This window comes from Mytilus trossulus, chromosome 2 (assembly GCF_036588685.1).
Source record: "Mytilus trossulus isolate FHL-02 chromosome 2, PNRI_Mtr1.1.1.hap1, whole genome shotgun sequence".
Classification (NCBI taxonomy): Eukaryota; Metazoa; Mollusca; class Bivalvia; order Mytilida; family Mytilidae; genus Mytilus; species Mytilus trossulus.
Window position 1 is genome coordinate 89,659,571 of NC_086374.1, and position 13,220 is coordinate 89,672,790.

General features: G+C 31.1%; 1 protein-coding gene across 2 annotated transcripts in view; it reads right to left on the reverse strand.

The window, feature by feature from the left end:
- Window positions 1–13,220, reverse strand: part of LOC134708310 (serine/threonine-protein kinase N2-like) — a 35,403-nt gene that overhangs the window by 20,056 nt on the left and 2,127 nt on the right. Inside the window, exons 2-7 of one of the 2 annotated variants that reach the window (XM_063568749.1) lie at window positions 4,177–4,492; window positions 3,630–3,730; window positions 3,054–3,219; window positions 2,225–2,376; window positions 1,218–1,441; window positions 408–568 (exon numbers count right to left, since the gene is read on the reverse strand). In XM_063568749.1, coding sequence (XP_063424819.1) covers window positions 408–568; window positions 1,218–1,441; window positions 2,225–2,376; window positions 3,054–3,219; window positions 3,630–3,730; window positions 4,177–4,492 — 1,120 coding nt within the window. Of the gene's footprint in view, window positions 1–407; window positions 569–1,217; window positions 1,442–2,224; window positions 2,380–3,053; window positions 3,220–3,629; window positions 3,731–4,176; window positions 4,493–13,220 lie in introns of both variants that reach the window. The other variant, XM_063568748.1, reaches the window with a different exon arrangement.

Consider the following 13,220-nt stretch of genomic DNA (forward strand, 5'->3'; position numbering starts at 1 on the left):
ACTATAACTTACTTGACACTTCCTCTTTAACATTATAAGTTTTAGTACTGCCTCTATAGTTCTTAGAGCCTGGTAACAAACTATAACTTACTTGACACTTCCTCTTTAACATTATAAGTTTTAGTACTGCCTCTATAGTTCTTAGAGCCTGGTAACAAACTATAACTTACTTGACACTTCCTCTTTAACATTATAAGTTTTAGTACTGCCTCTATAGTTCTTAGAGCCTGGTAACAAACTATAACTTACTTGACACTTCCTCTTTAACATTATAAGTTTTAGTACTGCCTCTATAGTTCTTAGAGCCTGGTAACAAACTATAACTTACTTGACACTTCCTCTTTAACATTATAAGTTTTAGTACTGCCTCTATAGTTCTTAGAGCCTGGTAACAAACTATAACTTACTTGACACTTCCTCTTTAACATTATAAGTTTTAGTACTGCCTCTATAGTTCTTAGAGCCTCGTAACAAACTTTTACTTTCACCGGGACTAGAGAGTAGCAACTGTAGATTGTCTTTCTTTCTGCCTGGAATATCCTCTAATAAGGTCTGACAACCTACCAATCTAAAATATACAACAAGCAAGGACTGAATATCCTCTAACTTGTCTAATAAGTTTGATAACCTACCAACCTATAATAAACAACAAGCAAGGACTGAAGATCTATATAATTCTCTGTTTATTGTCCTTGTATGTATATTCTTCTAGTGTTATTGTTGATAATCAATGTTTTCAGTGTTTGTGTTATTTGGAGTGTCGTTAGTTTTCTAAAAAAATAAAAAAAATACAGCATTCTAAATTTTGAAAGCATTATTTGTATCACACCGTTCCTGAAATCTTTAAATCAATATCTCAATCTTGTCTATGTTTCAACACTTACAAGAAATGAATACTTGCTCAAATTTCAGAATTAACTGTTTCAACTCAATAAAGAGAACCATTAATTTTAAATACGAATTAAAAATGTCAATTTAACATCAATATTTTGTTTTTCATGTTTCAAGTCCTTATAATTGTATTTTCATACTTATTTTATCAAAACACCTTAGTTTAGATCTTTATCAGGAAAAATTACAACATTTATATCAAAACAGTTTTAATTGATGTTTTATGCAAATTAAAAAAAATTGACATTTGTCAAGTTTGAATTTTCTGCCAACTAACAAATATTCTATTATTGTGGTACTATTAAATACAATGTAATACTACCTACCTAACTTCCAGTTTGCCAGTAATAGCAGCAGACTTTGAGAACATGGAGGTTTCAGAATTTCTATCGTTTGTTTTAAGTAATGAAGACGATGAATATGCAGCATCAAGTTCTTGCTGTAAAATGTGTAATTTGGCAGATTTAGGTTCTAATTCTTCACAACGCTTTTCTAATGAGATTCTGAGTAATTCTAACTTCTGACTGGATTCTGACATTGTTGACTGGGCCTGGAAAAAATAAGAACATCATTAGAAATGTACTAGTAAAAAACAGTGGATTCATTAAATTAAGTGGGAATTAGTAAGTACAGGTAATCCTAAAATCTCCTATAGGCTTGTATGTAGACTTTGCTAAAACTACAAAATCAAATATCCATGAACATTGGTACCCTTAAAAGTTCATGAATTTACAGTATTGAATTTTTTTCTCTATTTGTTTGCAACTTAAGTGTTGTCAATATGTTAACAACCGTTCAATTTAATAATTGAATATAAAGGAATGTCTTGCTTTTATTCAATTAAATTTGTTATCTGTTCTGGAACTATTGACTCAATTGCAAAATTGCTCTGGTTGACAAGAAATGCTTTTGGTCTGTGATGTCATATCTATCAGTTGTGCCAGTAAAATATTTGATCTTCCTTCAACATGTTCATATAAAGGGGACATAATAGCTATTTTCTGGAGTTTTCTTTCATCTCTCCGAGTGTTCATTTTCATCTCATACTACTCTTACTAGACTAGTTGAGTATAGAGAAAATATAATAAAATATTAATAATGCTGCCCAGGAATGGTGATAAGATTATCTAAGGTATTTCATACTGGTAGAAATTTCTCGCCTGCGTCTCTTCAAAGCCAAGAAATACCAATTCATTTAAAGAAATGTTGGATAATCTAGTTATCTAAAAAGTTGATATATGGCGAGTGCACCATGCCAATATTGAACTGTTGTTATAAATAAGCTATTAATTGTACAAAAATATATTGAAACACTCTTGATGGATGACAATACCTCTTTCAAAGCTTTGCTGTCAGGAGATTTAGACATTTGTAATAATTTCAGGACATTTTTGGCTCCTTCTGAAACAGCTGATTCTATTTTCAAATGATGCCTCAATTCTTCTATCCTTAATTCTAAGGGAGATAACACTTCACATCTTTGACCTGCTGAAATATAAATAAAAAGTTATAAATCTGTGGAACATTTGTAAAATCATCAAATGATTTAAGTTATAACATTGTCATCTCACTTATAATCCTAAACATTATACATCATGCCTAATTGGACGTTTGAGAATCTAAAGGACTATGGGTAATTTCATTGTTCGTACCACAAAATGAAAATAACGTCACTATATAGGTTGAATTTCCATTGTTTTGGATGTTTTCAACCAATCACAACATTTCGGTGTAAATTTTTGAAAATATTACCCAGAATGCATTAGATTCTGAAACAGCACATTAATCGAAGTCATGATCTCCTCATCAACACATTTATCTGACCTATTAACTATCAAAAATTTAGATCAGATTTAAAAGTAATAGATATAAACTCATCATAGATACCAGGACTAAATTTAGTATATACGCTAGACGCGTTTCATCTACAAAAGACTCATCAGTGACGCTCAAATTCAAAAAGGTTAAAAAGCCAAATAAAGTATGAAGTTGAAGAGCATTGAGATATGTGCAGGTCTAAAAGCTGAACCTAGCTATAATTTTAACCAATATATTTGAACAGATACTTTATTTTGTTAATAGCCCAATCTGGCTAACCTTTATGACCTTGCAGTTTTTTATTTTCAGACTTTCTTATTTTCAAGATGTTAAGAGATTTTTACCATCATCACAGGATGCATCTTGAGCGACTTTTATCATCTGCATCCGGATGATTTCAATCTTTGTTTTGGCGTCCAATAACATCTGTTGAGCTTCAGCTAACATCTTCTTGTCACGAAATGTACCACTACTATACATAGCTATCATATTTTCAGCTCCTTGCTTCACCTACAAAAGATTTATTAATTACCAATTTACAAAATGTATTTGGTATTATAATTCTTAAACAAGAACACATCTCTATGAACATGATGAATTGATATTATTTTTATCTGCAGAAGTTGATCATGTTGATGGACAATTTTAATCAAACAATTTTTTATGTTTTAAATTTCAATGAAGGCTAATACCTAATTTTAGTAACTTATTTTTACAGCTTAATAGTGGAGCTCAGCAAAATTAAAAGAATTCAATAGGAAATTCTAACCTGAACCTAACATTTTTTCATCATGACCCTTTTAAAATGAATTTCAGTTTTTGAAGCATTGCAGCTTAAATTAAAATATTTGTAATTTCTGATCTTTGTGTTATTCAACTATTGATATGATTTAGTGCATATATATAAAAAAGATTTCTACCTTATTTTCAATTTCTAACTGTTTCTGAAGATTGTTCAGTCTCTGAGCTAAAGGACTGTTATCACTGCCTCCATCTTTTGTATCTGGTGACTTCAAGGTATCTGTGAAAAAACATAAAAAGTTTAAAAATTCATAATATATAGATTTAAATTTCTACAAAATGTAACTTTTAATACAAAGTATCAGAAAGTCAAATTTACCATGTTTACATCTGTTAACATGATGAAGAACTTTTTATACTTCTTCAATAAGTTTGTAAAAATCAATGTTACATTTTTGCATATTTTTTTTAATGTTTTATTATGTACACATGATTGACACATGTTCATGACTCAAGGTCACTGATTTGTTCATGATTTATTAGTTCATGATCAATTTAGTGCTTGATTGATCAGTAAAATACAATGTGCATGCTTAGATAAATATGTGTTAGTAAAGTTTGTGAATAATTTCTTAAGATATTTGATCTGATGTGAGCAACCCTTACAAACACACCTCCATTTATTCATGTACATACAAAGTAGAAATAAGAAGATTAGATGCTTACCAGACATTGACTCCATGTGTGTATGACTATTGGACATCAGCAAGTTAGAATTGATCTCCAGCAGTTCATTATGTAAGTCTTTTAACTTGGAGTTTGCCTTTTTCACAATACTACTAACATCCGACAAACTTTTCTTATCTGTTGTGGCTTCCTTTAGTTTTTCTGCTCCTTCTTTTATCTTCATTTCTTTTCTGATTTCCTTTTTGAGATTCTCCCTCATTTCCTCTAACTGAAGTTGAAGTTCTTCTTCAGTAAGATGGGGATTCAACCCGTATCTCTGACTAATGTCATGATAGGAGTTTCTCTTGGCACCTCCCTGAAACAATAACATATCCATTATTTACTGTGTGTGGAATATATTTACTTCCTCATCATGCTTGTGTACTACACATCATTTTCTAAATGTGTACAAAGATATATAGGTCAATAAATGTCAGACAGCTCCATGTATGGTAACCAATATTTACAGTAATTACATTGCTGATTAGAGGAAATCAGATCATCTTTCCGTACAAGAAAATGTTTCCTTGTAATCAGATATTAATAAAGTTTTGTTTAAATGTGTAATACAATACATACACTATGTTTCAATAAGAGCAAATGTTACATTGTATGTTTACCTCAATGAGCATGATGAGACAGCAACCCTATAAAACAAACTGACCAAAAGACAGTCCAAGAGCAATATAACAGATTAGTGTCTCTACAATGCTTCAAGATTTTTTGGAAGATGTACAACTCAAACACCTGTAAATAGCCTGTTTAAGGAGATTACAAATATTGACAATTATAAACAAGCTACAAAACAGGTGCCACTTATAGAGCAGAATCTGCGTACCCTTCAGGATTTTGGCAGGGTTTGTATTGCTCAATCTGCAGTAAGTTCTTAATGCTGATATTTGTCTTTTTGGTCATGGTATTGCCTGTTTTATGTGGCTGCTGTCAAGGATAGGGATGTCAACCTACTATTTCTTTCTTTTATCATTTATAAGTAACATGAAGTTCATATGATGTAAATACACTAGAGACCGGAATTCTATAAAAAGTTATTATTATCCCTGTTATTAGTTACTGAATTTCCAGGGAAAAGTTCAGGAAAGTATACTAAAGTGTTAATTATATATATCACTTATACATTCTTTTAAATACAGCTGAGCCTTCTCAATTCAAATAAAAAATTGACAATTCAATACCTACACATGCTTTTAAATTTGTCATTAATAACAAGAAGCAGATATTCAATATAATTTTGAACAAGTACTCAGCGACTTACAACATTTACAACACTCTATGTGCACTTATATCAGTTAGTACAAGGACATGTTATAAAACCAGGAACAAAATCATATACAACTGATAATATGTCATCTAAAGCTGTAGAAAATCCACTTGACTGCTTTAAAAGTACTATCAACTTGATGTAGTAAAATGGTATTAAAATACACCTAGGTTTTAAATAAAACACTTGTTAGGACTGACCCCATTAATAATTTTTTTTAAAAAGGTGTAAAATGAATGTTGTACACTTTTTTATATATCACTTTTTATTTAATAAACGAGTCTAAATTGAAAACTACGTTCAAACCTATGACTGCGTTGGATAAAAACCGCAGTTTTTATACGTGTGCATGTCGAACAAATTTCGTTGTAGAAGGGTCTAAAAACAGCACAAACAACATTTTCCAAAAGACCAAAAGAGTGAAAAAGTATATTTAAACAAAACGCATTTGACTAACAGGTCGAACAACTGATGTTCTTTAACCCTGCTGACTGCCATTGGCGATTGCCAAATAAAATTGATCACAAGATGTTACAAAATGGATCCTAATATAAATTTAATACGTCACAGAAAAAAAAAAATTGTTAACTTGTGGACAGGATGTTGTGCCAACTAATATTATACATATATAGTCGTTACACACATTTCTTTGTAAGCATTTAGGTAACATGTGTGACTGACTGACCATATATTATCTCCATTTTAAAGGATTATCAGTTTGTTTATTGATTTAATTACCTTTGTTTATTTAGATAAACCAAGTGTCCTTGTGTCAATCAACAAGGTGATTAGCCAGGTGACAAAATCAATCAAATTTGACACCTACTTTAAAGTATTCAATTGTGTAATTATCTTTCATTGTTAAATACTTTTCTGCAAAGAAATATTTAATACACAAATAATCTAAGAGAGACGGATAGTTTTCTTATGTTTGCCCCCCTCCCCCTATTTTTTTTAACACCAAACACAATGAAAGAAAATAACACGATTAATATTCATGTTGTCAATGTGTCTTACATTATATTCAGATTCTTAGAACATGTAGAATCAGTAAATACTGACATATTCATGACAATTAAAATACATACAATGTAATCACAAATAAAGTAAAAACTTAACTGATTTTAATCTGCTTCTTTTTGAAAAAACCAACATTACAATTAAACTTGAGTAGCTAAATTAAGATAACTTTGGTATGTTATATGAAAGCTCTCAAGGAAACAACAAGACAATTTGGATATCAAGCATTTCTTAGGGGGACGGGGGTCATACTGGCAATTGTGTTCAAACCCACAAGTTACCTGTGAGTTGACAGGTCACTTCATTGTAATTACTGAAGAAGAACTTCTAAGACAGCCCACCTAGGCCCGAATAGACCGATATCTTAGATTCTTTTAAAGAATTCTTGGAGAATGTTGGTTAAGCATTAGAAAAACTTGATTTTACCAGATGGAAATAAGATGTGGTGTCAATGAGACAAATCTCAAGCAGCTGATATTAGGATATAATTCAAAATATTTTATTGTAAAATATCAAATGTACATTTAAACAAAGGGATTGGACAAAAGGCAGTGCCTATACAAATCCTTTCCCATACAAGATGGATTGAATAACATGCATGATAGTATATAAATTTCTGTTAAATTATTAGATCATACGTTGTTGCAGTGAGTCAGGGTAGGCAATCCCCCCCCCGGGTTCTCGCTATGGAGTTTTGAAGGCGAGTCCAGGGACTCATCATTTTTGGCCATGGTGAGTCCAACAGCAAGAAGAATATATTTTATTGCAATATAATGTAATATTTTAGTTTCCATGGCCTAACAGCAATGAAATGACATTACTACTTTTAAAACTTTTGCTATAAAATGATGATATTAGAGTTTAACTGTTCAGTTTATACAAAATATTTCAATATTGATGTATCTGTGGACTCACCAGTTTTGAAAATGATGAGTCCAGACAGATTTTGATGAGTCCAGCCACTCCAGGGCTCATGGACTCGCCTTAGCGAGAACCCTGCCCCCCACTTCTTGAAATATTTTATTGTGTATACATCATGTACATATATGTATGTGGTTAAAGGGTGATTTCTAAACAGTTATATTATCACATGAAATATTATAAAAATCTTCCAGTTTCATGAATATATTGTTGGACATATGTAAATATCTCTGTGTTTTCATCAATATTTAAGTCTGAGAAACCCTGTAGTCATAGTTCGTGAAATCTTTTTTACCCTGGTGGTCCTTGAAGAAAATCTACAGATCCTCACTAATAATTTCATTGAAAAATACTAATATTGTGTCAGTCCTATGCCAAATTTTGGTGGTAAAATCCTGAGGACCTCCACTTTTAGCGAACTCTGCCTGTAGTAGGACATCAAGATTGACATTATCAAAGTTTCTTATTTTTCGAAAGAGCTAAGATCTCCGTAAAGAGTAAAATGGACTGATATTAGGATGTAGAGGTTAACAAATTTTGGTGACTGTACCTTCAACATAGAGCAAATCCCATACGGCATAATCAGCTATTATGGCTATTTAGTACTGTTATACCACTGTCCCAGGTTAGGGGTAGGGTTGGGATCCCGCTAACATGTTTAACCCCACCACATTATTTACATGCATGTATGTGCCTGTCCCAAGTCAGGAGCCTGTAATTCAGTGGTTGTCCTTTATTTAAGTGTTACATATGGACCATAATTTGGTATTCGGCCTTTGGTTTCTTTTTGTATCCTTTTTTATAAGTTCTAAAATTTTAACTTTTATTTTGTGGGTTGTGTTGGTGTTAGAATAGTACAATGTAGTATGAATGGAACAATTGAGTTTTTCGAGAAAAAATTAATACATTTTGATTCACCGTTTACGTGACATGAAACCAAACAGGAAACCAATCTTTATTTTCTTTATTTTACACAATATAATTTAAAAGGCATAAATAAACACCATTACTAGTGTTACTTGCTTCATGTTAATATTTAAAATCTATTTTCAATGTTATATTAAAGTTTTTTTTAAACCTGACAGGAAACCATAAGAAACCAAAAGCATTTTTTTATTTTTATTTTATTGCAAAATCTGCTTAAAATAATCTGAACAGTATACTTTTTCTTAAAATCCATCTTAAATGTAACAGTATTATAAAACTCCTAAATATGTGCTTGTTTTGAAAACAATTACAAAAATGTAGTACAATTTATTCAGAATTTTCCATATTTTCTTCATTGATACAGGATACCATAATTGTTGTATCTTGATGTTTAAGCAAAAAAATGTATTTATATTTGGTTTTGATATTCCAGTTATATACAATTTATTCCAAATCATTGGCAATGTAACATTCTTTAAATCCAGTAAAGAAAAAAACTTTTAACTTGGAATTAAAATCTTTAAAATAAGTACAATGTGATACTTGTGACCTGCACACCATCTAAATGGTTTCCACATTTTGACCTACTTTAGTGGGCTAAAATCAATAAAGTACTTCCTTTCAAGTCATGTATGGTTAAAGTTTACTTCTCCTTTGACAAGTTTATTGCGTTTCTGATAAGTGTTTGCAGAACATGAATAACCAGATGCTCCGCAGGGCGTAGCTTTATATGACCGCAGAGGTTGAACCCTGAACGGTTGGGGCAAGTATGGACACAACATTCAGCTCTAAATTTGGATTGTGATTAAATAATTGACACAGCATAGGTTTCTGACACAGAATGAATGTGTTCTAATGAACTTAAAATTTTTGTTTTCTCTTAGAGCAATTCACTATGCTGTTGAATATTAATCCTCTCAAAAAAATGTTTGAAGAAATTTTTATTTTATTTATGAAATTTCATTTCAAATGAGAAAATTGAACCCAATTTTTTAATCACATCCCCCTTTCCCTTATTCCAAAACTAATCTCAATTAAATTTTTAATGGAGTTTGCAACAATAACTACTCATTTAAATACATCATAAAATATTAAGATGTAAAAAAACTGCTTATTATCACTGAATGGTAAAGATTATTTTAATTTATCAGTTGGTAGTAAAAAGTGAATATACATTGTATATAAACAAAGATTTGAGTTGATTCTGGACAAAGAAAGATAACTCCAATTAAAAAAAATTATTGCTTTTTCACAATATTGTGCAATTAGATATTTCTTGCTTACTATTCTGGACAAAGAAAGATAACTCTAATTAAAAAAATATATTGCTATTTCACAATATTGTGCAATTAGATATTTCTTGCCATTGTGCAATACTGTGCAATTGAAAAGACTTGCTATTGCACAATACTTAATATAATATTTTAGATCCTGATTTGGACCAACTTGAAAACTGGGCTCATAATCAAAAATCTAAGTACATGTTTGGATTCAGCTTATCAAAGAACCCCAAGATTTCAATTTTTGTTAAAATCAAACTAAGTTTAATTTTGGACCCTTTGGACTTTAATGTAGACCAATTTGAAAACAGGACCAAAAATGAAGAATCTACATACACAGTTAGACTTGGCATATCAAAGAACCCCATTTATTCAATTTTTGATGAAATCAAACAAAGTTTAATTTTGGACCCCGATTTGGACCAACTTGAAAACTGGGCCAATAATCAAGAATCTAAATACATTTTTAGAATCAGCATATCAAAGAACCCAACCGATTCATTTTTTGTCAAAATCAAACTAAGTTTAATTTTGGACCCTTTGAACCTTAATGTAGACCAATTTGAAAATGGGATCAAAAATTAAGAATCTACATACACAGTTAGATTCCGCATAACAAAGAACCCCAATTATTCAATTCTTGATGAAATCAAACAAAGTTTAATTTTGGACCCTTTGGGCCCCTTTTTCCTAAACTGTTAGGACTAAAACTCCCAAAATCAATACCAACCTTCCTTTTATGGTCATAAACCTTGTGTTTAAATTTCATAGATTTCTATTTACTTCTACTAAAGTTATGGTGCAAAAACCAAGAAAAAAGCTTATTTGGGTCCCTTTTTGGCCCCTAATTCCTAAACTGTTGGGACCTAAACTCCCAAAATCAATACCAACCTTCCTTTTGTGGTCATGTACATTGTGTTTAAATGTCATTGATTTCTATTAACTTAAACTAAAGTTATTGTGCGAAAACCAAGAATAATGCTTATTTGGGCCCTTTTTTGGCCCCTAATTCCTAAACTGTTGAAACCAAAACTTCCAAAATCAATCCCAACCTTTCTTTTGTGGTCATAAACCTTGTGTCAAAATTTCATAGATTTCTATTAACTTAAACTAAAGTTATAGCGCGAAAACCAAGAAAATGCTTATTTGGGCCCTTTTTGGCCCCTATTTCCTAAAATGTTGGGACCAAAACTCCCAAAATCAATACCAACCTTCCTTTTGTGGTCATAAACCTTGTGTTAAAATTTCATAGATTTCTATTAACTTTTACTAAAGTTAGAGTGCAAAAACTAAAAGTATTCGGACGACGAAGACAACGCCAACGTGATAGCAATATACGACGATTTTTTTTTCAAAATTTGCGGTCGTATAAAAAATATTAATAAAAAACTGTGACAAAGATTCCAACTTTGTACATTCTAAGTGTAATGGTATGTTAACATGTATTTGTTATTAAATTATATTTATTCACCTAAAATATCCAGTAATATTTACTTCTGAAGTTAAATCAATCCAACGAGCATTGGTACAATGATATGAGACGTAATTTCGATTGATTTTTCCAAGGACTCTTCACGTCATTATCGGGAAACGAAGTGTGTTCTAACGTCTGTCAAATCTGAAATCGATTTTGTCAAGTCATTGGGCATTTATTTTAACATAGGAAAAATAACAGACCACCAGCGCAATCTCTTTGACAATTGTATTTTCCTCTTTTAAACAAGACGAAACAAGTCTACAGATTATGTTTGCTAACATCCCGTTGGAAACAAAAACAATGTTTAGACCTAGTATTTCGTACATCCTGCCGTAATGGCGTTATCACATGTTAGTCACATGTTTCACGTATGACCGGAAATGGTTAGAACTTAAGGACAAAAACAATTTTAATGAATAACTGGACTTCTGTTTCGTGTGAAATGTAACGCATAACGACAACGTAATTTTCTTACTTAATTATTACGAAGATCAAAACAAGAACGTAAATCATCTCGGATTTACCTGTTTGAACATCTCGCGAGAGTTCATATTTGCATATTGTTTTTAAGAATTCTATTACAACAAAGCAGATTACATCATCTAAAAATTGCGTTATGAAATCGGACACAAAAATCATGCAACTGTTCTTACATCTGCTACATAAATACTTATAGTTCTCGGCATTTTATTCTCACTATTCTTATTGGTCGATGTTCTTTTTTATTTGAAAGCAAAAGTTACGAATTTGCCGGTGACGATTATCTATCAATCAGTCAGCGTTATGCTCTTCGGAAGCAAAAAGTAACGCGAGAAACGACACAAAAATACGGTTGTAGAATCTTTGAAATTCGTATATTTTATTTTTTTTCCAGGGAAGAGTAGCATGAGTAGCATACACTTGTATGTTGATAAAAATAATGGCATCTTTAGATGTAGTTGCAACTTTTCTTACAGTAATTCACATTTTATCACTTTTCTATAGTTATAAGAAACGGAGCCCAATAGCAAATTATGGTCCATATTTGTTTTTCGTTCATTTTTTTACATAAATAAGGCTGTTAAGTTTTCTCGTTTGAATTGTTTTACATTGTCTTATCGGGGCCTTTAATCATTGTAAATAGCTGACTATGCTGTAATGGCTTTGCTCATTGTTGAAGGCCGTACGGTGACCTATAGTTGTTAAGGTTTGTGTCATTTTGGTCTTTTGTGGATAGTTGTCTCATTGGCAATCATACCACATCTTCTTTTTTATATAGTCAATTTGTGTAAAAAGATGTATGTTTCAGTAGTAAAGTAACTTATATTTTTAATTTTATCAACCTATTCCTTTTCATTTCAAGATGCTAAAAATAGTATCAAATTTGTCACACATCACATTCATCTGTACACTGTTTTTATATGTTGTGATGTTATGCTATTGTTTCAGAAAAAGGGAGAAGGTTTGGGCCCATTAAAACGTTTAATCCCGCTGCAAATGTTTGCACCTGTCCTAAGTCAGGAATCTGATGTACAGTAGTTGTCGTTTGTTTATGTAATATATACGTGTTTCTCGTTTCTCGTTTTGTTTATATAGATTAGACTGTTGGTTTTCCCATTTGAATGGTTTTACACTAGTAATTTTGGGGCCCTTTATAGCTTGTTGTTCGGTGTGAGCCAAGGCTCCGTGTTGAAGGCCGTACTTTAACCTATAATGGTTTAATTTTTAAATTGTTATTTGGATGGAGAGTTGTCTCATTGGCACTCACACCACATCTTCCTATATCTATACACATTACATCAAGTTTGGGAAATTTGCAAGTCTATTGAAATTGTTTTCTGAGGTAAATTATGACCATATCATTGACAGTGCTTACTTATTTTTTAAAAGTAATTAAATTAATTCATTGTAAGTTGATCATGTTGATTAGTTAATTACTTAATGACACATTTTATCAATCACCACATTCAACACTAATTTTTATCATCTTTAATCTAATTATAAATATACAAATGTATCAGTTGATGTATCCATAATTTACAATGTATCATTATAATGAGTGTTTTAAATATTTTAAAGCACAACTCAAATTTAAACATGAGTTTCATAATAATAACAGGAGTCAAAATTTTTGGTTTTGCTTGCATAAAATGAAAACAAA